Below are 24,805 nucleotides of genomic sequence, written 5' to 3' on the forward strand. Positions count from 1 at the left end.
ATTTATAAACTGTGCATAATTCATTGGTAATAATTCTTCAGCTTTATTAATCTTTAAATGGCGTATATCAAAATAGATTTAACTTTAGCTTTAGAGCTAAAGTTAAAAATAGATTTTTTAGAATGTTTGAATATCTTAGATTTTTACTTTAGTAGGCGCATCTTGTTGAATAAATATTGAACTAAGCTTTGTATGAGAGTATCAGTAGTGTGCAGAAGAAAATTAATAATCGAGAGAGAGAGAGATAACTAAGAATGGTCGTAGTTTATATTTGTACGTAATTCTAAATCACCGAAACCGACTTTAAGCGTCTGCAAATTTCCTCGAAAATTCACTCATAGTTGGAAAAAAGATAAAAGACAAATATCTAGTCCAAATAAAGCAGTTTGCTCCACTTCATCGTCCAGTTCTTCGTACGAAGTACCTTGTTTGGACCCTTCGGGTGGAGCATCACCATTAGGAATGCCTCTAACGAAACAGAAAGAAGAACGAGGTTTTGATTGTAAGTTTTTAAATTTTTTTATTATTATTATTTTTTAAAACAATTTAGTGGAAGTTGGCATTCAAAATGAAGTTTTTTGATCGAAATTGTAATGTTTTCGGCAAGATTCTGAGCAGAAATATATCTACCAATTACAACTTTTTTGTCTTGTCTTGATAATATTTTATTACAGAATTAGGATTTTTAGAAAAAAATTCAACGAAAAAGATATTCTGTGAGTAATATTTATTTATATTTTTATATATTTTTTAAGTTATTAAATGTCATTTTACGAATCTTTATATACTTCATTTCCTGAACTTCATATGTCTCCTCTCCTACAATTTTAAAAGTCTAAATTAATTTATTAGTTTATAATATAAAATATCTGTTTATGTGCTACTTATTTATTTAAAAATTTAATTAGATACAACGTTACAAATCTAAATCGATTTTTTATAAAAAATCTGTAGATTATTTTTTGTAAAAATGGCATTTAAATTAATATTAAAATCAATAGTATAGATTACTCTTCTTAAATTTTTATGGAATATTTATCTGATCTAAAATAACAATTTTAATTTCATTTTCAAAATACTCTTGAGATATGAATTCGATACGTGCCTTAATTAACATTCGTTTCTTATAAATTTGTATAGGTCGTTGACATATAAATCATATTTTAGCTCTTCTATCTGTTGTCTACCTCGGGTTATGGACGCTTGTTGGCGCCGTTTGACTCTTTAACGATGGGTGGAGTCATTCTTTGAACACTTTATGAGTAGACATATAGGTTAGCTTGCACTGTTTGGAAGGTTCAACGATAAACCATTTTGTGCTGTGTAATTTGTCATGTATAATGAGATATAATCAAGACAAAGTATATTTTCTAATCAGAATATTTCCTCCATTTATGAAAAAAGATTAATTACATCTAATCTTTTTAAAGCATGTTCTTTATTCATCTTTATCATTTCAGCAATAGAAAGGAACCNGTATCGTTTTAAATTATTAAATAAATTCTTTAGAATTTACATATTTTCTATTTATACGAAAAAGCGATAACGTAAGTAACCTATCTGTCCGACTATCCATCGATCGTATGTACCGTACTGTACAGTACATAGCGTAACGTTATCACTTCGATGCATATCTCACAAGTTTTGTGGAGGTTCTTCTCATTTTTTAAACAAGTGTATTGATTAAATTATTTTCCAGTAATAAATTATTTAATCTGGAAATTTATTTCCCGATAAATTATTTAATTTTTTCATGAAAATATTTTGCAGAAAAATTGAAATTATAAAAATTTTTGTTTAAAAAATTTATTCTTATGCTAAGAAATTTAGAAAATGAAAATAGAAATACAATAGATTCTCAATTATCCAGTCTAAAAGGGATGGCTGTGGACAGAATAACATAAAATACGGTACCATATGTAATACGATATTGTTAGATAAGTTCAATAGTGAAATAAAATTCTACAAAAACTTTATTTGTTCATTTCTAACCATCTGCAGAGTATGTGATGAATACGTGATTTTATAGAAACAAGTTTTTACGTGTAGTAAGATGTTTATAGAGGGGTGAACATCACTGCTGGATGCTTGCACGCAATTCTAAACTGGTTTTCAATCAAAAGTATTATGTCTGGCATAAAAATAGGCAAAAAATACTTCCGACCGAATAACATAGAATGCCAGATAATCGGGACTCTACTATAATTATAAAAAGCTTATATCTATTTTCTTTCTTTTTTTTATGTTCTTCTACTTCATTGTATAGTTTAGTTTTCCTGTTCTCCATTATTTACTTTGTGAATTATTTCTTTAAAATTCCTCTTTTCTTCCGCATTACAACTTATCTTCTTATATTCTATCCTTATTTTTATACTTTTATTCTATTTAGCTTTGCAGATGTAATATTTTTGTTTGTATTTTTCATTATTTAAAATTTTTCTATGCACTTATAACTTTATTCAAGAGCTACAATACTTATATATTCTAGATATAACTTTATGAGAATGCGTTTAAAAATAGAAAATAGTTATTTCGTAATTTTATTTTAAAGCATAAAGCTTTTAAAAATAAAAACAGGATTTTTTTTACTTTATAAAATGAAATATTTATTTTCATTTCAAAGTACTGTACTGTACATAAAGCTTTCAGTTTAAGCTTGTATTTTGAAATCTTTAATAAGAAAGAAGGAATTAATATTTAACAAGAATCTAACGTATTTGAAGTAATATATTATTTATTTGTTTATGGTTATTTCATAATAATTCTTTAAATTTATTATCTTAATAACATATAATAAATTGTTATTTTGTTTACGACAAGATCCTTCTAAAATGTCATTAATTTTTAAAATAATTCATGAAAACTTTGTAAGTTTCGCTTTAAAATTGAATGTAAAATAATGTAAATACATTATTTTAGTAGATATTAATAAATTTGCAATTCTGTGTATGTTCTTATACATACATCTACACGTAGACACGAACATCTATGTACTGTACATGCACACGTATACCTGTGTATGTATGTACAGTACAGTACATACTATATAGCCTATACTTATATACACATTCAAATCTCGATATAACGAATTCCTAAACAGGTCATCTGATACTGTGAATTTTATTAATGAACTATTTATCCTAAATAGCTCATTTATAAAATATATGTGTATATATATTTTATTAATGCACAGTACAGTATATATTTATAACTCTTATTGTTTGAGGTTCTTCAGTTTAGCGTCACATTCCATTTAATTCCAGATTTACAGATGAATAAATGATGGTGCTAAATCGAGGTTGACTATATATTATATATATATATATTCATACACAAATATATAAATACAAGTACACAAGCATATATATACATACACACACATACATACACCTTTCCTATATATGTAGTCCTATATAGTCTAGGTATAAAAATAATTATTTTAAAAATTGTAAATTAAGAATTATGTTTTAAACTTAAAAATTTATTAAATATATCGATACTTTGCTATAAATTTTCTTTTATAAACTGATATTGTGACTAGTATGTATAGAAATATATTTTTAATGGAGAAAAAAGTTTTTATTGATAATAAACTTTCTGTAAGAAGATATAGAAAAGTAGTAGTCATAATAGTAGTACTAGGAACTAACGACTAACTTGATCTTTAATGCAGTTGGTATAGAAAACAGGAAGTAGAGAACCTTCTTGTTAAGTTGTGCCTCCCATTGGCCCAATGCAGGAAATCACTTGAGAGATATAGCCTCTAAGTTGTCTTTCTATAGAACTATTTGTTCTATCGACTTATCTAGTCGTGATGCAAGAAAAATCGAAGATTTTTAGATCTATTGTATGCTTCATCCACCCTTTTTTAAAACCTTATACAATAATTCTAAAAATATTCTCTGTAATCTTTAGAATATTGAAATTCAATTTAGACTTTATCTGGAATATTCCATAGGTAGAAAAGGTGATAAAAAAAAAGTGTAACAATGCTGAACTAAGTTTTATCAAAAGCTGGAAATATATTAAATTTTCCTTTTTAAATAATAAAATAATTTTTCTTTTTGGTTGAAAAAATGATAATTATATATCCGTCCGTGTAAAGTATGTACTGTACTTGACATTTTTAATAAGAGCAGTTGTAATGTATTGATAATCCCTTAAATGATTTATCTTTAATAACTTAAGTATCGTTTTAAATTATTAAATAAATTCTTTAGAATTTACATATTTTCTATTTATACGAAAAAGCGATAACGTAAGTAACCTATCTGTCCGACTATCCATCGATCGTATGTACCGTACTGTACAGTACATAGCGTAACGTTATCACTTCGATGCATATCTCACAAGTTTTGTGGAGTTTCTTCTCATTTTTTAAACAAGTGTATTGATTAAATTATTTTCCAGTAATAAATTATTTAATCTGGAAATTTATTTCCCGATAAATTATTTAATTTTTCTTCAATAATCTGTACGAAAACATTAAGCTTTTAAATTCATTATATCGGTAACCGTAATTTATGATAATTCTAAGTCGTGTATTCATATATGTAAAATTACTTTAATTAAGATAAAATTTCATTCTAACACATTAAATTTAAAACATTTAAAAATTTTATATTGGTAGCTTCAATTTATTTTACTGTATTATAAATATTAATGGCGTTTAATTTGTATTTTTTGAAATAAAATAATTATGTGGAGAGACAGATTTACATATAAACTACAGCTTAGAGCACTATGCTACCAGGTTATACCTGTATGTTAGCCTATATCTTGCCAGAATATGGATTTATTTATTTAACATAAATATTTATTAAAATAATAGTCTACATATATTCTCATTACATAGTAATGACTTTTTAATGATATTTTATTAAAACGTAAACAGTAAATTATTAATTATAAAGATTGAAAAATAGATCAAAAGTTAGGAATTTAATAAGTATAAAATTTCTTTTATAAAATTCATTTTAAATAAATTATGTATAATTTTTAACTTTTTATTTATTTTCATTTATAAAGTAGTTGCAGAATAAATAAAATAAAATTTATAATATAAGATTTTAAAAATTCTAAATTATTTGAAATGTAAGTCCAGATAGAGAGGAACCATTAGAATCATTTGGCAGGATCCCAGGCACAAAAAGCCCCAAAATTAGTCTTTTTATAAAAAGAATGATGTAAGGGTGATATAAATTAAAGTTTCTTTTGATAATAGTGAAAAATCTATTTTTATTTGTTTTATCGATTTTATCCATATGTTTTTATGGCTTTCGGAGAAGGGTGGGGTCTCCATATTTTAAATGGTCCAGGCCCATCTCAATCCTGTGTATACAATAAATGCATGTGTATGTATGCATGTTTCTGAAGAAGAAACGAATATAAACAACGAAAAATGTATAAAATTCTAACAATAAATGAAAAAAAAAAAACTTTTCTTAAGCTAGATACGTAACACTAGCAATTCCTTTCGTTGGATTTTCGAAAAAAATAATCAATGAAATAAAATTAAAAAGGAAGTCAAAATAGGAAAAAAAACTTTGATAATAAAAATAAAGGAAGAAATCATTCAGAAAAACTTGAAAAGAATAAATTTTGATTTCGATTTTATAATAACAAAAGAAAATTATATTCGATTTTAATTGACTTAAGAGAAAAATCAGTAATTTGTAAGCAAAATTACTTTTATAAACACTTTTTTATTAGACTAACAACAAGAAGTTTACAAGTTTAGAAGAATTAATAATAATAATAAAAAAAAGAATTCCTTAAACGAAGCAAAATCCTCTTGAGTAATTTAAAAAAGTGTATATTAGAATTTCAAATAACAGACAATCTAGTTTATGAGCCGTGCTATTAAATGATTCGGAAGAAGTTAGATAAGACGCTTAAAGAGTAATCACAGAAAATCGAAAAATATACTCAATAACTAATGGAACGAGTTCAATTAATTCTAGAAAGAAAAAGAATCCACATTGCTGCTTATAGCATTAAGGGATATACAGATATTATGCTTTCACTATAATAATGATGATGGCAATAGATCAATATTAAGTGATAAATTGATGCAGTTTTATTATAGAATGATTAAAATTATTTTAAAAAAATGTTGCAAATTATAATTAAACGAGAATATTTTTGAATAAATTCAAACATATCAGCACGCATTTAAAAAATAAAATTATATATATTTGTTTCAGGTTCGGAAGGTGTCCAGTTAAGAAAGTGTAATTCTTTGGGAGAGACACTTAAAGGGGATTCACAACCGAAACCGACTTTAAGCGTCTGCAAATTTCCTCGAAAATTCACTCATAGTTGGAAAAAAGATAAAAGACAAATATCTAGTCCAAATAAAGCAGTTTGCTCCACTTCATCGTCCAGTTCTTCGTACGAAGTACCTNTGTTAACATGTTGAAATTTTTAAATTAAATATTTTTAATATAAAATCCAGAGGAAATAAATTGAGAAATTGATATAAAAAAAAGAGGGAGAGAGAGAGAGAATTAATATTCATAAGAAATAAAACTGCAGTATTTAATCTAAGGTATATATATAAAATAAGTGTTGAAAGATAAGTTAGAAATAATTAAAAGATTTAAATTTATTTATTACTACCGAAAATATTTTAAATTTAAAACATGTTTAAAGTATTTTTAACAGAGAATTTAGTTATGAATTTTTAAAAATTAAATCAATAAATACAAATAATTTACGAATCAATTCTGTTTCATTTTTTGTAATTTTGTGTAATTGTAATTTATTTTTCCAGATTATTTATTTCAGAATCTGTTTAATGAAATTTTATAAATATATATAAATAAATCATTAAAGTTATTTAATTAAGCAACAGAAATAAAAATTTAATCAATTAGAAAAATGATATATTATAAGTTATATGTTGCAATTTTATTGCAAACTTTCATATTATGTATTATATCATCATTATGCATTACATTTTAGAATTTATTGAAACTGTTAAAGTTTAATAAAATATTTCATTTCAATCAAAGTTAATAAGAAACATTCTTCCTCTTCCTTTTCTTTCTCTTCTTCATCCTTCCCTTTCCCCTTCTTGTTCTCTTCTTCATCATCTTTGATAATAACTATAATAATTCGTGTTTGGGATCTGTTTTCTTATAAGAATCAATACTTTCGATTATCCTTTAATCAATAACAGAACGAAACTATTTTTAAGTAAAAATATGATTTACGATTTACCTTTATTTTGTTATCTTATTTATTCTTTATTATTTAATTTTGAAAGCGAAAAAAAAAGTTAATAGTTTAAACTTTCTTACTTCTGTGGAAATACTTGAAATTATATCAGATTTTTTCCACTAGTCGAAAAGTAATTTAATAATTAACTAAAAACAGTTTAAGATATAAAATTGGATCAAATATAAAATATAATTTACATACCTTATTTTATTACCGAATAGAAGCATTTTATTACTTGGTATAAGAATTATCGGTAATTGTATGAGATCCATTTGGAACCATGTTCTTTCTCATTAAGTAATTTTATATCAAAAGTTTTTCCTTAATTTCACGACATCCACATAAGAATCTACTTTAAAATTCATATTAAACGAATACTATTTATTTTAAAATTGCAATTTTTTATCAGATTTTATATTTTTTTATAAAATTAATCTCCAAAAACATCATGGACAAAGCTTAGTTGACATCTGAATAGAACTGTCTTGGAATCTTGGTATAGAAAATTATTAAATTGAACTAATAAAATTATTCACATAATACACTTATAAAAAAATAACGATTTAGAATATTTTATTCCAGAAATTATTATTGCTTTTTGAATTTCTAGATTAAATTTTCATATGTATAATTCGATATATTGTAATTTTGATATTCTAATAATTTTATTAAACTTAAATTGTTATAGAAAGTTTTCGAATAAAAATTTAAATATAAATTAAATAAAAGTTTTTGAATAATATTAAAAACAGTTTCAGTAAATTTTGATTTATAAAACTTAATTAATTAACTCTTTTTTTTAAAAAATTGGCATTCATGCTTTCATTAGATTTTGTTGAATCTTGGAACTTTATTTGTGGCTCTGACTATCTGGTCGTAAATTATAATGATGTAAACAATGTTAAGTGGATTAATAAAAAGCAAAGTAACCAAATATCTTTGTTTTACTGTGGTTACATATATTGATAACTGATAGTTATTGAAGAAAAGAGAAGTTTATAAAAATGGAACGTGAAAAAACAGAAGAGTGAAAGGGAAGAATGCCAGCAAACAGAATTGAGAAGAAAGGTTCCGAACAACCTTTTTGAAGGATCTGGAGAAATCCAGCATAAAAACATGGTTAAATGTTTTGTGGTTTCGTTCTTAAGAGAAATGTGTTTTATTTATAAACCATCAAATTTTTAAAACATTCTGTATATTATACAATACTGTATTTTGTAAAAGCTAAAATCAGCAATTCTTTTCTGTTTTTCATCAGACTTTACCATCTAAGAGTATTGATAAAGTTTCTTCAGGTTATTGCATGCACATTTCTGATCGTACATCCTAAAAGTTCACTGAAAATTTTGGTAAAATTTATCCATTTAATCCATCGAATCGATGAAAAACTTGAAAATTAATACTCTAGGATTTAAAATGTTACAGGATAAAAGAAAATGCAAAAGAACGGAAAAGAATTTTTTTGTGAATATTATGCATTGAGTTAAAAAAACCGGTGCAAACGGACAGCAAAATTATGACGATTGTTAGCGTCAACGAGTGCTACATCTATAGTTTTTTTAACCTTGAAAGTGGACCGAGATGATTGGTTGAGCCTGTCGTTGATGCTCATTGTCATTATATCGCTGCTCGTCTATATTAGCGGTTATACTTGGTATCATCAACGTCATAACTATAAAGCGGTTTTTTTAAAATAACATAATCAATTAAGATTATATAAATGATTCGATTTTATAATATATATAAGTTTATAGCGCTGATATATAGTTATGATTCGATAATACGTTCTTTCATTGTTTTTAAGTAATTTATATAAAGCATTACAGATTTAAATAAATAAAAGTAACAATTTAATAACTGAAAAATTTCAAGAAATTTTTATCCATTTGTAAAATTAATAAAAATTTACAAATGGCAGTGCATTAATATTTTTAGTATTATTTCGAAGCTTGTTTATTATTCTTTTTTGCAGTTTTTAATTTTTTTAAGTACTTAACTTAATACAATGATTATATTAAATTCTAGACAGTAATTTAAGTCAATTTCTTAATTCCAAATAGGCCATATGGTTTATTTCAATACGATACTGTTCATATACACCAGAATAATTAAATTAAAATTTAAATGAAGCGAATTAAATAAGTACAATTATTAAAATGATGATAGTAATATTAAAACATTATAAATGAATAAAATAGGCTTAAATCTTATTAAACATTTTGCTGCTGTAGATTTTATATAAACGATATTCTTAATTTTTATGTAATATATATTTTTGCATTCATTTTTTTTTTTTTTTTTTTAAATCACGCTTCATGTTATTCATCACACGTGAATTGGCATCTTAAAAGAAAATAATGTAAAGGGTTTTTTAAGGAAGAAAAAGACAGAGTTAATTTATTTTAATTCCCTTCATAGTATATGGTTTATTGTTAAAGTTACTTATAGTAAATTATTGAATAACTTATTGTAGAGATCATACATAACGAATGTTGATTCGATGAATCTCTTATTACATTTACACGCGCATCAAAAGTAGACATAATGAATAGTTAAATAGTATGATGAATCATTTTACATTAAAAAAAAACATGTACAGTATATACAAGGTATATATATTCACAAACGTCAGTTTTATAAGCTAGATGGAGATATAAATTTGAGCTCTTTATTCTCAAAATTAATTTTTTAAACTAATGCCATATAAAAAATTATAGTTTCACTAGATCGTAATTACCAATGCATGACGTTTTCTTGATTAAATATTACGAAATAATAAAGAAAACTTTAATAAAATTTAAAAATTAAATTATAATTTTTTAAACTTTATTAAACTTTAATTTTTTTTACAAGTGCTTTCTACTTATAGATAGTGAGATTTTAATGTTTAAGCTCTCATAAACATTCAAAGTCGTTTGACTTGATTTTATTCTTATCCGTCATGGTTAAATGTGTCCTTGACATAGATCGAAGTTATTTAGTGCACTTGAAAATTTATTTATTTTATGCTGTTTAGTTCAGATTACGATCAAGTTTCTTCACTATAGTCATTTTTAAATGTAGTAAAACGGTTATTGTTGTTGTTTTATATTTTTATATATGTAAAAAATATATTAATAAAATTTTAAAAAAACTTTATTAATACATAAATTTTTAAATTTAAATGTTATTTTATATTTCATTTTTTAAAAAAAATAATATTAAAGACTATAATGTCAGACATTTAATTTTAGATTATTTATTTTGTGTATTTCCATGCGATGTAGCTAGCAATTATAATTATATTTAATATTCTTGAGAAATAATGAAAAATGTTAATAAATGATATTAATGATACAATAAAAATTTATCATTATTAATGAGTTTTATACTGTATGAGTTTTACTGCAAATGATAAATTTTTATTTCCATTAAAATTATATGCTACTTCGTTTCATTAACTTTATTATTATTAGTGATTTATTTAGAAAAAATTTTCTGACTAATTTTTTTAAATTCCTAGTTTTGTATCTGAAATTACTAATATTTAATACAAAAAATAATAATAATAAACACATAAGCCTTTTTTAAATCGATATCAATAGCCATTTAACATGGCACTCCCTTTTTTCCTATATATATTGACTAAATCACGCAATTCTCGAGAGAGGACAATACAAGAAATAGATAATATTATTTCTACGAATTGTTCTAATTATACCAGTAAATAACAATCAAAAAGAAGTCACATTTCTGGAGAATTATTTATTGTTATAATGAACTATAACTAACAATAAAGAGGAAAAAATAGGATAAAGTTTAAATAAATATTATGACTTTTTAAAATTATTTAATCTATGTTATATTCGAAGCATTGACACTTGTTTTTAAGCTATTTACTTACAGATTACGTGAAAATAACACTAAAAATAGACATAGAAAACAGATAATCGCCTTTATTTTAATCTAAATTTATTTATTTTTATGTCTTGTATTTTTCTGTGTTTATAATGATACGAATAAACCAAAGAGAAATTCTTTTCATTTTTAAAAATATAACTAATTATATATTTACAACTGACCATGTTTGTTAGTCATAAAGAAATTACACTGAATAAGAGTTGTGCTCAATCTAGACTTTTCATTTCTCAATATTATAGAAATTATATTATTTATCAATTTTCAAAATGTAACAGGAAATTGCTGTTTCCGCAACATATATATATTTTTTTAAATCTTGGTTATTTATTATTGATAAATTCTACTATAATATATTATAATTATTCTTAGAAATATTTCATGTAAGAGAAATTGTAAACAATATATTTATCTGAAATATTATATCCCAATCTGATCATAAGTAGGTCTATTTAATTATCTAACTTTTTCAACTATTTATATAAAAAATAACTACAGGAGGAATCATATATTTACTAATGCATAACGTCATACTATCAGAAGCTGTTTAAACATTAGCGACACGAAAAATATTGTAAAAAAATTTAAATTTTAACTTCTCAATGAATTACATATGTTGTGACTTGGCAAATATTAGGTCGCCACATGTTAAAGATTATTATTTATGATAAGAATTAGATACATCACGCTAACAAGTAATGATATTTATAAACGTATAATAGCTTAACAGAATAATGTTCAATGATTATTTTCTTTATTTGACATTACTAAGAAGAGAAAAATAAAAATGATTGCACTAGAAAATGCAATTATTTCTTGTAAGTTTAGTATTAAAATGATTTTTTTCTTTTCTTCTTAACATTAAAAACATAATAATCTTTAAGAATGTTTTAATATTTTTCTACTAGAGAAAACTTATTAAGTTAAAGTAATAATTTTATGTTTATATTAAATTTGCTATGATCATGTTCAGATTTTATAAAAATTTATTTTGATAGGAAAAAAATAAATAAATAATTTCGTTTCTTATACAGAATGACTTAACTATTTACTGTTTTTAGATAAAATATTGACTTTAAACAGACTGAAATTAATTTGATTTATTAAAAAGGGAGGAAGTGCATTTACTCTGAAAGTAAAACAGTCGGAGAAAGATCATTTATAAAAAAGAAAATTATATATAAACTAAATTTAGTATATATCATTATAATAATATATACATATAAAGTATAACTTATAAAGATAAATAAATTTGGAAATAAATTTATCTTATCATTTTACTTATAAAATGATAAATTNTTAAATATTTTTTTCTGAAAATCTCTTTTAAAATGTGAAGTTGTGTCTTAATTTTGAGATATTTGTTATCCTTATTCTCATTCTGTCACACTCTCTCTTATTCTATGTAATGGAAATTCAAATAATACAGTATATTCTCTTAAAATAAAATACAATTAACCTTTAACTCTTTAATAAATCCTTCGAATAATAATTAGAAGTAAATGTAGCTTTACCTTAAAATTCATTTAAAAAGAGGAAATGCGTCTTAAATTCGAGATATTCTTTGCCATTCTTCAAATGTTTGTACGTAATGAAAATTTAAAGTATAATTAACAGAAAATATTGTTTAATTTAAATACATTATTAACCTCTTGACTTTTTAATAAATCCTTTTAAACTATATTTACTTCTACTTATCATTCAATATTTTCTCCTGAGAAGTGGCAGCACATCTTAAATTCAAAATACGTATTATTACTTATTTGTTTTTAACAACATTTATTAATTTGAATTTCATCAGCATACGAATTTTGTTTTTTAATTGCTATTCTTAGAATCTTCCTTCTCTGCAAAGCTACTTTAGTCGATTCCTTTAATTTTATATTTTGAAATAAAAATAATATAACGATTGTATTAATTTCCTGCAATAAACACTTTCTATTTTCCTTTTTCTTCCCCTCAATTCAGTTTCCTTTATGTATTATCTCTTAAAGTTATTTTTCTTTCTGATTCAACTCCATTTTGTTTTCCTTATAATCTTAAGGAAACCACACAATTTTTTTTCGTTAATCTACTTATATATTAAATAGGAATTAATTTTTAATTAAAAAATAAAATATTGAATAAATTATATTTTATGAAATTTATTAAATTTAAATTTTAAAAAATCAATTTAAAAAATGTATATATTTTTCTCTTAAATTTTAAATTTCTAGGAGTATAAATCTTAGAGAAATAATAACTGAGTCATGCAATATAATAATTAATCTGTAATATGTATTATTACATCACCCATTCTGAACCTTGGTCCAAATTTGTTCTTATTTAAGTTACAATTTCCTATTAAACTCTTAGTAATGAATGGTTGCTGTGGTTACTGATTAGATTTGTTCATGTTTGTTTACATAGAAGGAATCAATTACCCCTCATTACATCGGACATTTTACGGGATCTTCCTGCTTGTACTACATTACTGACTCCACCTCGATGAAAGAGGAGTTTATAGTTATAGAGGATGACGCCTCTACTTCCGTATTTGATCGAGTTGAACGTGACGTGACGTAATTAACGATGATAAAATTTTAATAAATATAAAAATAATATTCTTTGTTTAGATGAAAGATATTAAAAGTGCTTCAAGAGCTACTTCAACTAACTGAAGTAATATATATATTTAGCGATAAAGAAATGGATATTACATTAGTTCTCTCTGTCTGTGTGCTTATCTGAACATTTTTTTTAGATAACGAAGAAGTATAAAACTGAATTTTTTAAAAGTTATTGTGGTTAAAATTTGCATATTTCTTTTATAACGAATTTCACTCTAGTTTTGTATAAAAAAAACTCTACAAGAGTGTAGTCATTTTGCCCGTTTGACTGTCTGGATGCACAATTTTTCTGAAATCTGCAAACAAATGCTCTCTTATTACCAAAATTCATTTTGTATAAAATTAGAAAACATCATTTCTATTAGCACGTATGGTAATACATATTATAAATTATATCACTTTAAATTAAATGATAAATTTAATTTAAAATGTTATCTTTAAATAATTGAATTTAATAGTATAGAGCAGTGGTTCCCAACCTTTTTTCATTAGTGTACCCCGTGACATGCCATATCTCTAGACTGTACCCCGTGACATGTCATATCTCTAGATTGTACCCCTCATTTAAGAAATTTAGTGAGTAACCGTATTGTTAAATTTACATATTGTAACTTTAAATTAAAGAAAAAAAATCTAAAAGAAAAAATGTATAATAAAGTTGTGATTGTTGCAAGGAACATTATTTATCTAATAATTTTTTAATACTATTAGTTTGTGATACATAATATATTATTTTTTCTGCCATAATAACTAACTTTTTTCTGTACCCCTAAACAACCTATCGCGTACCCCTAGGGGTACGCGTACCACAGGTTGGGAATCGCTGGTATAGAGTAAAAGCAAAAATAAAGAAATAAAATAATTTTATGTTACATACCCCAATTTTTACTTAATATATTGTTTTGGTCTTAAAAATCTTTAATGTAGCCCCCACAATAAATTTATCCAATGTATCGAGCTTTTCTTTCATTATAATAGATTAAATAACGTCAAGCTATTAGAAAATATACCATTACTATCCAAGATTATATCATAGTTCTGTTAGTTTATTGCACATTAGAAACACATCTAATATATAAATACAGGATATATTTAGGATAGAACTTAATTTATACGTCTACAGGGAGATTTAGGATTAGGATAAGATAGGATAGACTATAGTATATATCCTATGCTATCCTAATCATCTTTAATCGTATCCTGATTTCAGTAGGTCTGTATAATATAAAGAATGTTATGTATCTATATAATTAAATGAACGTAAATTTATTGAACTTGCTAACATAAATTAGAACTTTAACAAGAGCATCTTATGTTTTTATACTCACACTTTTCGAATTACTCGTATAATCTAGTAAAAATATAAAAATTTCCTAATTTTATGGTTAAAATACGTAAAATATGTATTAGTTTTTTTTTAATTCTTTCATAAGAAATTATTGTTTGAATAAAAGCTGAGTACACATTTGACATTTTTGTTGAAGTAATTTTTTTACATTCTGTAATTATATTTTAGTTCGTGACACTTTTATATTTCAATATATTTATTTTCTATTTTTTAAAAAAATCTTAACTTTTATAGATTATTGAAAAAACTTTTAATTCAAATTTAAATTTTTATATTCAAGTTAACATGCCATCTGTCGTTTAATTTGAGAACTAATTAATTTTTTTTATACATACACATGTATATATATCTTGTTTAGTTCTATTTTTAAAGTATAATCATCCATAAAAAATAATACTTACAAGATTTCAAGAAAAAAATAAAATGAAGTTTTATAAAAGAATCAATTTCTAGATATTTTTAGGCAGTTTTCCAAATGCGATAAATGAAAGGTTTAGAAATATGAGAGTAAAAATTTAGTTTCATTTTTTTATGCAATTTACTAGGAGCCTGAAAACATATTTTTCTGTACAAGAAAGTCAAAATTTCATTTTAAAAAAGCGAAAAATAATAAATTCTTACATAACGTTTTCTTCCATCGTATAACGATTGATTGATATATTAGATCCCGATCAGTTTGACCTCGTAAAAGGGCCGTCACGTGACTATTATTCGAAAATACGAAATTTTCTATTCAAAATTAATCCGTGCCCGTCTTTAAGAACAGTTTTCGTTTGTCCTTGGGATTTATATTCCTTTCTGCTTGAGGTAGATGACGTTTGTTGCCTTAGTAACATATCTGGAAATTCTCACGTCATATGTATTGTGTTATTCTAACCAATGATTTCACTCCTTTAAAAAATTTGAATTTAAATATAAAAAACAAAGAATTGCGAATAATAATAGTAACAAGAATAAAATTATTTGAAAACGTTTCCAAAATTTAATGAGGTCAAGATTATTGGAATGTTTTAATGAAGTAAATTTAATTGCAATTAAAAATATAGGTCGAGTTTTGGTTACAAAATAATATTGAATTTTTAATGCATTATGAAATTTTATATATATATATAATAAATACACACACACACTTAAGATTGATTTTATATTTTATATAAATAGAAATTGCAAATTTATCTGATTACTTTACTTCTTGGTAATGCAGATTTTGTTTGTTATTCATGCACTTTGGAGATTGAAACTCTTATAAATCTAATAAATGTGAGGAGAAACTGTATTTTAATAATTTAAATAAAAGTATGAAAATCATTTGTGGTTCACTTACTGATAATATAATTCATCTAATATGGAAAAGTATAGTTTTTTCTAGTATGAAAATATATTTTTCTTATAGATTGAATTGCAGTTGTTATATTTTATGAGAAAATACTTCTTCATTCTAAAAATTCGTATCAAAACAATTCTAGTAAAATAAATGGTATTCAAATTTATAATTTTTATTATCATTAAGCAGCTATTCTTAGAATCTTCCTTCTCTGCAAAGCTACTTTAGTCGATTCCTTTAATTTTATATTTTGAAATAAAAATAATATAACGATTGTATTAATTTCCTGCAATAAACACTTTCTATTTTCCTTTTTCTTCCCCTCAATTCAGTTTCCTTTATGTATTATCTCTTAAAGTTATTTTTCTTTCTGATTCAACTCCATTTTGTTTTCCTTATAATCTTAAGGAAACCACACAATTTTTTTTCGTTAATCTACTTATATATTAAATAGGAATTAATTTTTAATTAAAAAATAAAATATTGAATAAATTATATTTTATGAAATTTATTAAATTTAAATTTTAAAAAATCAATTTAAAAAATGTATATATTTTTCTCTTAAATTTTAAATTTCTAGGAGTATAAATCTTAGAGAAATAATAACTGAGTCATGCAATATAATAATTAATCTGTAATATGTATTATTACATCACCCATTCTGAACCTTGGTCCAAATTTGTTCTTNAGAATGTCAGACAAAACACTTTTCAAGGTTACATTTTGTCATTTTTGTTTATTTTCTTTTACAAATATCTTTTATATCCTTCTAAAATCGGTCGAATGAGAGAGGGTGTCAAAAAAATTTTTTTGGCATCGAATTTTGAAACAATGTCGCATCTATCAATGGTTTTATAGCTTGTCAAAATGAGTTTGAACAAAAATACATTTCAAAAGTAAGCAATAGTTTTGAAAACTTTTAAAAGTTTTTTAATTATAATTTTATATTAATATAACTAATATAACTATCATTTCTCATATTTTAATTCTCTAATACATTACCAATCGATTAGTCCATATGAGCCAATATTCACTACATTAACTTTACATTAGCTCATGTTTAAATCAGTTTTGATAAGTGTTGAAGTAATATTATATCTTCTGAATTAAATCTAAAATTATTATTTATATAACTGTAACTAGAATAAAAAATATTTTGAAACGAAAATTTGTAATTAAACGGGCCAAATGAGATATATTTTTAACAATTTAATGAATGATACAAATAAAATAACATTTTACAGAAAACTGTAAAAATTAATAGCATAAATGTAAAGAGTAGAATTATATCTTCGATAGACTTTTATCTTTTATCTGCTTATATTATAAATGTATATAATTACTTTTATGATATTGCTTAATTTATTTTCATTCCGGTTTTCTATTATATTTATTATTATTTTTTTAAGTTGCTATCTCTTTCTGTGATTCTATCTCTTCACTATATGGCTTGGTACATCAATCAATTCTACTCTTCTTTTCCTCGTCCTGTCACACGCATGAAGCTCTTCAATTTTCATTTTTTTTTTTTTTTTAATAAATTCTAATATTATAAAGTTATATTTTACTCAGCTTAAAATACACACATGTAAAGCAATAGATTCGAATTTTCGACTAATAAGGTCTCTTATTAATGCTTAAGGGTGGAGAGAGTAAATTGAACTTATGCAAGTGTTTTATTTCTTCATGAAGAACACTCCTTTCTTTAAGAAATGAATAAATTTAATTTGAATACATAAATTTTTCTTGTTTTGAATTTGAATTTTATTTTTCGAATAAACAAGAATAAGTTAGACTATATGTTAGTCAAAATAATTTTAGCTGTATTTATCAAATGAGCATATACATATATGAAAAATTATCTGGTTATTAAAAACATTTATTGTATTAATTGCATAAGTTTGATTATGTCTCAATTAGCTCCTATTGTTAAGTATTATATTTAGTGAGTTTTATATATTTTTATATAAAAAATATTTAATGTTGTTTTATATATTAAAATTAAAGCAAACTTTTTCAACTAAAATATATTAATTATATATGAAAATAATTTGTGATCTTTTAAAATATTTAAAATAATTTCAGTTTTTAGCATTAAATTATGATGATTTATGTTTAAATATTTAAAATGTATTCAGTAAATTTTCAAAGATAATAGAATAAATTAAGATATAACATTTTATTTATTTTTCGTTTTTGAATATTTTAAATATGCCTGTCTTTTTAAAGTCTATTATTTAAAACACTCAAACATAAAAGTGCCTTCACATTTCGTTCTCCTTCTTCACTCTTTAGGAATACAAGCTCATACGACGGAGTCGGTCTTTATCTTGAGGCGAAGGTGACCTTTTGTTTATTTGATTATATTTTTATTTTATATTTGAGTGTTTCGTATAAATTCGTGAATTTAAGTAATATTTAGCGTCCTAAATTTTTTTATGAATTATCTGTTATTTAAATTTTCCTTTTTGTTTAATATTTACTCATTATTTATTTTAGTTTTAATCAAAATAATTTTTTTTTAAGAATAACTAATTAGAATCGGTAGTGTAGCCTATGATTTATGATAAAGTTATAAAATTAAACAAGTATGAAAAGAATTGAAATTCATTTTTGGATATTATGTAATGTTACTTTCGTATTTTAGATAAAAATAAAATAAATTTAACTAATTATTACTTATCCTAATAGTAGTGGATAGATGCGACACACCCACACATATAATGAAGCGTATGTAGGTCTTTCCAGATTTAAATTTAAAGCTTCAGATTGAGTTTCTTCAAAAAAAACATTTTCCCCCCCTCTAAAAATATTGGGTTAAAATTAATGCAGGTTCACACTCAATGCATTGTATTTAGTTGCACGTAAGACACACTTACGTAATTATATGAAAAGGAAAAAAAAAACATTTAAAAATTTCTTTCTTATATTAAACATTACATTTTATATAGGTTAATTATCGTGATTAAGATCGAATTCATAAATATAAAAATGGCTTGATAAAATTATTGCTTGTATGTGAATATAATTTGCATTTAGATTGTTACGAATTGCTGTTTTCTGTTTAAAATTTTGCATTGTTTTGCAAAAAAAAAAAAAAAAAAAAAAAAAAAAAAAAAAAAAAAAAAAAAAAAAAAAAAAAAAAAAAAAAAAAAAAAAAAAAAAAAAAAAAAAAAAAAAAAAAAAAAAAAAAAAAAAAAAAAAAAAAAAAAAAAAAAAAAAAAAAAAAAAAAAAAAAAAAAAAAAAAAAAAAAAAAAAAAAAAAAAAAAAAAAAAAAAAAAAAAAAAAAAAAAAAAAAAAAAAAAAAAAAAAAAAAAAAAAAAAAAAAAAAAAAAAAAAAAAAAAAAAAAAAAAAAAAAAAAAAAAAAAAAAAAAAAAAAAAAAAAAAAAAAAAAAAAAAAAAAAAAAAAAAAAAAAAAAAAAAAAAAAAAAAAAAAAAAAAAAAAAAAAAAAAAAAAAAAAAAAAAAAAAAAAAAAAAAAAAAAAAAAAAAAAAAAAAAAAAAAAAAAAAAAAAAAAAAAAAAAAAAAAAAAAAAAAAAAAAAAAAAAAAAAAAAAAAAAAAAAAAAAAAAAAAAAAAAAAAAAAAAAAAAAAAAAAAAAAAAAAAAAAAAAAAAAAAAAAAAAAAAAAAAAAAAAAAAAAAAAAAAAAAAAAAAAAAAAAAAAAAAAAAAAAAAAAAAAAAAAAAAAAAAAAAAAAAAAAAAAAAAAAAAAAAAAAAAAAAAAAAAAAAAAAAAAAAAAAAAAAAAAAAAAAAAAAAAAAAAAAAAAAAAAAAAAAAAAAAAAAAAAAAAAAAAAAAAAAAAAAAAAAAAAAAAAAAAAAAAAAAAAAAAAAAAAAAAAAAAAAAAAAAAAAAAAAAAAAAAAAAAAAAAAAAAAAAAAAAAAAAAAAAAAAAAAAAAAAAAAAAAAAAAAAAAAAAAAAAAAAAAAAAAAAAAAAAAAAAAAAAAAAAAAAAAAAAAAAAAAAAAAAAAAAAAAAAAAAAAAAAAAAAAAAAAAAAAAAAAAAAAAAAAAAAAAAAAAAAAAAAAAAAAAAAAAAAAAAAAAAAAAAAAAAAAAAAAAAAAAAAAAAAAAAAAAAAAAAAAAAAAAAAAAAAAAAAAAAAAAAAAAAAAAAAAAAAAAAAAAAAAAAAAAAAAAAAAAAAAAAAAAAAAAAAAAAAAAAAAAAAAAAAAAAAAAAAAAAAAAAAAAAAAAAAAAAAAAAAAAAAAAAAAAAAAAAAAAAAAAAAAAAAAAAAAAAAAAAAAAAAAAAAAAAAAAAAAAAAAAAAAAAAAAAAAAAAAAAAAAAAAAAAAAAAAAAAAAAAAAAAAAAAAAAAAAAAAAAAAAAAAAAAAAAAAAAAAAAAAAAAAAAAAAAAAAAAAAAAAAAAAAAAAAAAAAAAAAAAAAAAAAAAAAAAAAAAAAAAAAAAAAAAAAAAAAAAAAAAAAAAAAAAAAAAAAAAAAAAAAAAAAAAAAAAAAAAAAAAAAAAAAAAAAAAAAAAAAAAAAAAAAAAAAAAAAAAAAAAAAAAAAAAAAAAAAAAAAAAAAAAAAAAAAAAAAAAAAAAAAAAAAAAAAAAAAAAAAAAAAAAAAAAAAAAAAAAAAAAAAAAAAAAAAAAAAAAAAAAAAAAAAAAAAAAAAAAAAAAAAAAAAAAAAAAAAAAAAAAAAAAAAAAAAAAAAAAAAAAAANTTTTTTTTTTTTTTTCAGGCTTAGGCCTTATATATATATAGGACATTTTTACAACTGACCCAATAATATACAGCTGTTACTTTGTTAGCTAAACAAGTATATATAATAGTATTTTTTTTTTCTGTTATTGTTGTGTACGTGTCGGAAACTGACCTAATCTATACTAGTTTTTGTACACGAGTTTATTCTATATAACACATGAAATTTAGTTTGTTTTTTTTATATTTTTCTGTATAGGTATTACATACCGTTGATGATCACAAGTTGTTTCGTACTACCAACAGTTATTCCTTCATGGTTATGGGGGGAGACTGTATGGAATGCTTTCTATGTAGCCACTGTTTTCAGATATTGCTTTACGTTGAATAACACGTGGCTGGTAAATAGTGCGGCACATATGTGGGGCAATCGACCATATGACATCAATATCAATCCAAGAGAGAATCGATTAGTGTCTTTAGCAGCCATAGGAGAAGGTTTCCATAATTATCATCATACCTTTCCTTGGGATTACTCGACTAGCGAATTAGGGTGGAAAATAAATCTTACTACAATGTTTATCGACACTATGGCATATTTAGGACTGGCTTACGATCGTAAAACAGTACCAAAAGATATGGTTCTGAAGAGAAAAGATAGAACAGGAGAGAATTCATGGTATAATAATAATAAAATTCAAAAATAATCACGTATACATAAGAAGTTTTGGCGCACATTTAATGTAACAGACAGATGCTGTGATAAAAGATGAATGTTGTATACTTTATACATTCCGTTATAGTTATGTATGCAAAAAAAAAATATAACCAAAAATCTCTATTATATGAAATTTTTTTGTATAGTTTCTAATCGAAATTTCAATGAATTTAATGTATAACTTACATAATATGTACGTTTCTTCTTAAAGTGACAAAAAAATAATGTCATAAGCATCGAGTCTCACTCTTTCAATTAAAAATACTAAATATAGAAATATTTTTAATTATAATTTAAAAAGAAAAAGAGTGATGTCGTCATGTGTATAAAAATTTATTTTTTTGATATGAATTAAAGTTTAATGAACAAATATATGAATTTTTTATTGTATTATATCTCTACGAAAAGCTAAGGAGGGGGGGGAAATGCATTTTTAGATTAACGTATATTTATTTTAAAAATGAGAAAAAAATATTGACATTTTTAAGTTATTTTTAGGTAAATTTTTTATAGGGTAATTTTCTTGGGAGGGGAAGAAAAAAAAATTTTTTTTTTTTTTTGGTTCTTTTATGATTGTCATTGGGTGTGGTAAAGATATTTAAAAATCTGATATTGATCTTAATAACCGGTGAAGATGATATCCTTTTACGCTTAATTAGAATAAATCCTTGAATTTAAATAATAAAATAAAAAGAAAAACGTCACTCGAATATGTTGAAATATTAAAAAATGTTTTCGCTGAATAAACAATACTATTAGATACGTGACGAAATCTTTGTTGAAAGCCAAACTTTTTGCATAATTTTAAGCTTAAACTAATTTCTCAGACAATTTTAAATGTGTGAAAGATATTTGATGATGCAATTACGTTGTAAATTAAAGCATATTAATGTTTAAATGTTAATTAAACGACGTACCTCTTTAGAAATTTTGTATTTGTAATATCTTCTGTTATTGTTTTAGTCGAATATAGGCTATATATTTTTATACGTATGCAGTAATATTATAAAGTTATATTTTACTCAGCTTAAAATACACACATGTAAAGCAATAGATTCGAATTTTCGACTAATAAGGTCTCTTATTAATGCTTAAGGGTGGAGAGAGTAAATTGAACTTATGCAAGTGTTTTATTTCTTCATGAAGAACACTCCTTTCTTTAAGAAATGAATAAATTTAATTTGAATACATAAATTTTTCTTGTTTTGAATTTGAATTTTATTTTTCGAATAAACAAGAATAAGTTAGACTATATGTTAGTCAAAATAATTTTAGCTGTATTTATCAAATGAGCATATACATATATGAAAAATTATCTGGTTATTAAAAACATTTATTGTATTAATTGCATAAGTTTGATTATGTCTCAATTAGCTCCTATTGTTAAGTATTATATTTAGTGAGTTTTATATATTTTTATATAAAAAATATTTAATGTTGTTTTATATATTAAAATTAAAGCAAACTTTTTCAACTAAAATATATTAATTATATATGAAAATAATTTGTGATCTTTTAAAATATTTAAAATAATTTCAGTTTTTAGCATTAAATTATGATGATTTATGTTTAAATATTTAAAATGTATTCAGTAAATTTTCAAAGATAATAGAATAAATTAAGATATAACATTTTATTTATTTTTCGTTTTTGAATATTTTAAATATGCCTGTCTTTTTAAAGTCTATTATTTAAAACACTCAAACATAAAAGTGCCTTCACATTTCGTTCTCCTTCTTCACTCTTTAGGAATACAAGCTCATACGACGGAGTCGGTCTTTATCTTGAGGCGAAGGTGACCTTTTGTTTATTTGATTATATTTTTATTTTATATTTGAGTGTTTCGTATAAATTCGTGAATTTAAGTAATATTTAGCGTCCTAAATTTTTTTATGAATTATCTGTTATTTAAATTTTCCTTTTTGTTTAATATTTACTCATTATTTATTTTAGTTTTAATCAAAATAATTTTTTTTTAAGAATAACTAATTAGAATCGGTAGTGTAGCCTATGATTTATGATAAAGTTATAAAATTAAACAAGTATGAAAAGAATTGAAATTCATTTTTGGATATTATGTAATGTTACTTTCGTATTTTAGATAAAAATAAAATAAATTTAACTAATTATTACTTATCCTAATAGTAGTGGATAGATGCGACACACCCACACATATAATGAAGCGTATGTAGGTCTTTCCAGATTTAAATTTAAAGCTTCAGATTGAGTTTCTTCAAAAAAAACATTTTCCCCCCCTCTAAAAATATTGGGTTAAAATTAATGCAGGTTCACACTCAATGCATTGTATTTAGTTGCACGTAAGACACACTTACGTAATTATATGAAAAGGAAAAAAAAAACATTTAAAAATTTCTTTCTTATATTAAACATTACATTTTATATAGGTTAATTATCGTGATTAAGATCGAATTCATAAATATAAAAATGGCTTGATAAAATTATTGCTTGTATGTGAATATAATTTGCATTTAGATTGTTACGAATTGCTGTTTTCTGTTTAAAATTTTGCATTGTTTTGCAAAAAAAAAAAAAAAAAAAAAAAAAAAAAAAAAAAAAAAAAAAAAAAAAAAAAAAAAAAAAAAAAAAAAAAAAAAAAAAAAAAAAAAAAAAAAAAAAAAAAAAAAAAAAANTAGAGATTCTATAATTTTAATCTTTATTTCAAATTCCAACATTTTAAAACAATAATTCTTTTAAAAATCTATTTATTTCTCTCTTCACAAGATGATTGAAAAGCTTAAAAGATGTTTCTGTATACTTTAGATAGTCATAAAAAGGAGAATGTATATTATGTCATTTAAATTACTGAAAATTTTATTTCACTAAATATTTAATATCGCACTAATAGACATCCACTTTCACAAATTATGTAAATAATTCTATTACAGATACTTCCTGCATATTAATTCTGTTATACCATTCATTGCAACCTTATCACAGAAAATACAAATTGTTCTACATTGCATCTATGATCTGAAAATTGCATTTTATCTCTTCCAAATATAATTTTTGCTAAGAGATT

The 24,805-nt window shown here is 22.2% G+C and overlaps 1 protein-coding gene across 4 annotated transcripts in view; it reads left to right on the top strand.

Annotated features, from left to right (window-relative positions):
- LOC111629527 overlaps positions 1 to 24,805 on the top strand; it is a 188,529-nt gene that overhangs the window by 105,115 nt on the left and 58,609 nt on the right. For 3 of the 4 annotated variants that reach the window (XM_023373448.1, XM_023373447.1, XM_023373445.1), the window contains one exon: positions 353 to 502. In XM_023373448.1, the coding sequence (XP_023229216.1) occupies positions 353 to 502 (150 nt within the window). Of the gene's footprint in view, positions 1 to 317; positions 503 to 24,805 lie in introns of all 4 variants that reach the window. The other variant, XM_023373446.1, reaches the window with a different exon arrangement.

The sequence above is a fragment of the Centruroides sculpturatus genome, unplaced genomic scaffold (assembly GCF_000671375.1).
Source record: "Centruroides sculpturatus isolate CEXI.00-Female unplaced genomic scaffold, Cexi_2.0 scaffold583, whole genome shotgun sequence".
NCBI lineage: Eukaryota > Metazoa > Arthropoda > Arachnida > Scorpiones > Buthidae > Centruroides > Centruroides sculpturatus.